The sequence below is a fragment of the Elephantulus edwardii genome, unplaced genomic scaffold (assembly GCF_000299155.1).
Source record: "Elephantulus edwardii isolate Elephantulus edwardi_28Jun2011 unplaced genomic scaffold, EleEdw1.0 scaffold00115, whole genome shotgun sequence".
Taxonomy (NCBI): domain Eukaryota; kingdom Metazoa; phylum Chordata; class Mammalia; order Macroscelidea; family Macroscelididae; genus Elephantulus; species Elephantulus edwardii.
Window position 1 is genome coordinate 5331902 of NW_006399865.1, and position 2243 is coordinate 5334144.

The window sequence follows — 2243 nt, forward strand, 5'->3', positions numbered from 1 at the left end:
AACACACAATGGTACTCAGATATCTTCTCTTCAGAAATAGAGTTCAAATCTGAAAGGTTTACGGTAAAGCATCATTGTTATTCAAAATTACTTTTAGATATAATTGAGATTATAGTACTATATATGATTAGATACAATATTGTGCATAGTTAATTCCAGTGGCCCTATTTTCTTTTTTAAGTCGATAGCATAAATTTTTATGCTCCAGAAGAAATATTAATCTAATAAACTGTTTACATTTCATTTTCTCTTAAAGAAAGATTAAATTTAAGGGAGAACTTGCCTCTCCTGATACTTCATTTTCAAATTAGTGATACAAATTTACCACAGAAATAAATCTATATTTTGCCCAACATAAAATAACCTGCAAAGAGTTCCTAAAATTAGATGTATATCTTGTCAATTTGCAAAAATAAATAACAACCCTCTAGCTCTCTAAAGTAAAAGTTAAAAACCAAAGTACAAAAAAAAATCTCTCAGATTTTTGAATAGCTTGTTCAGTTACATGAAGTACTTCCTGTCCCAAAACTTTCTCAAATTCAAAAGACATTTACTTCTTAAACATGACAGTCTTCTGTTTGAACCAGTCTGTTTCCATGGCAACACTGCAGGATTCCTTGGTGACCATAAGTCGCATTAGCTGACTGTGGAATTTCTCAATCTTCTTTACATCTTGAGCTTGGTCTGTTCTATACACCAAACAAACTAAATCATCTGTTACTTTAATACACCGACTCCCATCAGTATGCCAGTATTTGAGAACCACACGGACCTTCATGGTGTCAGCGAGGTAGAGCTTCTCTGCTGCGCGGCTGAACTCCTCCCAGGTTTGGTACTGCGGCATCGCTGGCCCGGGTGGGAGAGGTGAGGGAGGCAAGGCCACGGGCCAAAGGCAGCGAGGGGGAAGTCGGGCTGCCCACCGACAGACTTCCTGATCTCCCTCAGCCACCACCACTCCCTGAGAGGTATTTTTGTAAACTACTGTGTTATTTTTCTTTTTCACAGCAACAAGTAAAAAAGAAAGTTGGCATAGTGGTATTTACAGAAATATTTCCTCTGGTGAAGGGGTGGTTGACAGACATAGAAGGTGTATGTAGTTGGCTTTATAATATAGTTAAATTTTCTTTTTTTGTTCTGTCTTTGCCTGGTTTAGGTAGTGGAGTTACCCTGGATTTCTAGCAAAGTTTAGTGGTATTTCTTTCTTCCTCTTCTGTTTGTTTGTGGTGTTTTTTTTTTTCAAAGAGATTAGGTAGAATCATTGACAGCTCTTCCCTAAACATTTGGTACAGTTCTCCAGTGTAGTCTGGAGCTTTGTTGTCAGCAGTTCTTGAGGTTTCCCCAACTTTATATTGTTTTGTTTGCCTGTATGTGGAGTTGCTATACCGTCCATACACATTCTTAAAAATTTCTCAGAATATTTTTTAGATTTAGTATATTTTAATTTTTTATTGATTCACATACAATAGTTAATATACATTGTATAAAATGTACATGAATGTATGTTGTTGTTAAGTGTTGTTGAGTCATAGATGACTCATAGCGACCCTGTGAATGAAAGACCTGATGAACACTTGTATAACTTTCATCATTTCTCCCAAGTTCATAGGGTTTCTGGAGGCAAGCTATTTCAGAAGTGGATGCCACTCCTGCTTCCAAGCTTGTTTTAAACGGGGAGCTCCACCAAACACTGTCCACCATGGGTAACCATTACTGCATTTGACACATCAGTGTCACAGTGTTCAGCATCACAGCAACCACGAATTATCTCTGTACAGCAAATGGGCAGACTAGTGTTATACCACTTAGAAGAATGTTTGACCAAAACAAAAACAGGCCTGAGGGCTATGGATTAAAATTACCCACATTTGACTTGGTAGCATTGCTTTCTGTCCACTAAGCCAATTGAGTTATCTCTACGATGTTGCTGTTGTTGTTGTTAAGTGCTTTTGAGTTATAGATGATAGTGACTCTATGAATGAAAGACCTGAAAACTTGTATAACTTTAAAAATATGGAATGCTTCACAAATTTGTTTGTTCTTTTGGAAGTCCATGGGATGTTCAGTGCTCTTCTCCAACACCACAGCTCAAAGACATCAGTTCTTCTGTCATCTTTATTCATTACCCAGCTCTCAGATTCACAGCAAGTGATCAGCTGGAATCAGACACACCTTAGTCCTCAAGCTGACATCATTACTCTTCACTAATTTGTGACTGAGGTATATTTCACTCAGCATAATGTCCT

At 37.4% G+C, this 2243-nt stretch overlaps 1 protein-coding gene across 1 annotated transcript; it reads right to left on the reverse strand.

The window, feature by feature from the left end:
* Nucleotides 1-550: 550 nt before the first annotated feature.
* LOC102850606 (signal recognition particle 9 kDa protein-like) lies at nt 551-844 on the reverse strand. Its single transcript, XM_006892414.1, has one exon. The coding sequence runs from the start codon at nt 842-844 to the stop codon at nt 551-553; it is 294 nt and encodes a 97-aa protein (XP_006892476.1).
* Between the last annotated feature and the right edge of the window lie 1399 nt (nt 845-2243).

Bases quoted from the DNA above. Each gene is read 5' to 3' on its own strand.
- LOC102850606 (XM_006892414.1), bottom strand. From the start codon at position 844: ATGCCGCAGTACCAAACCTGGGAGGAGTTCAGCCGCGCAGCAGAGAAG.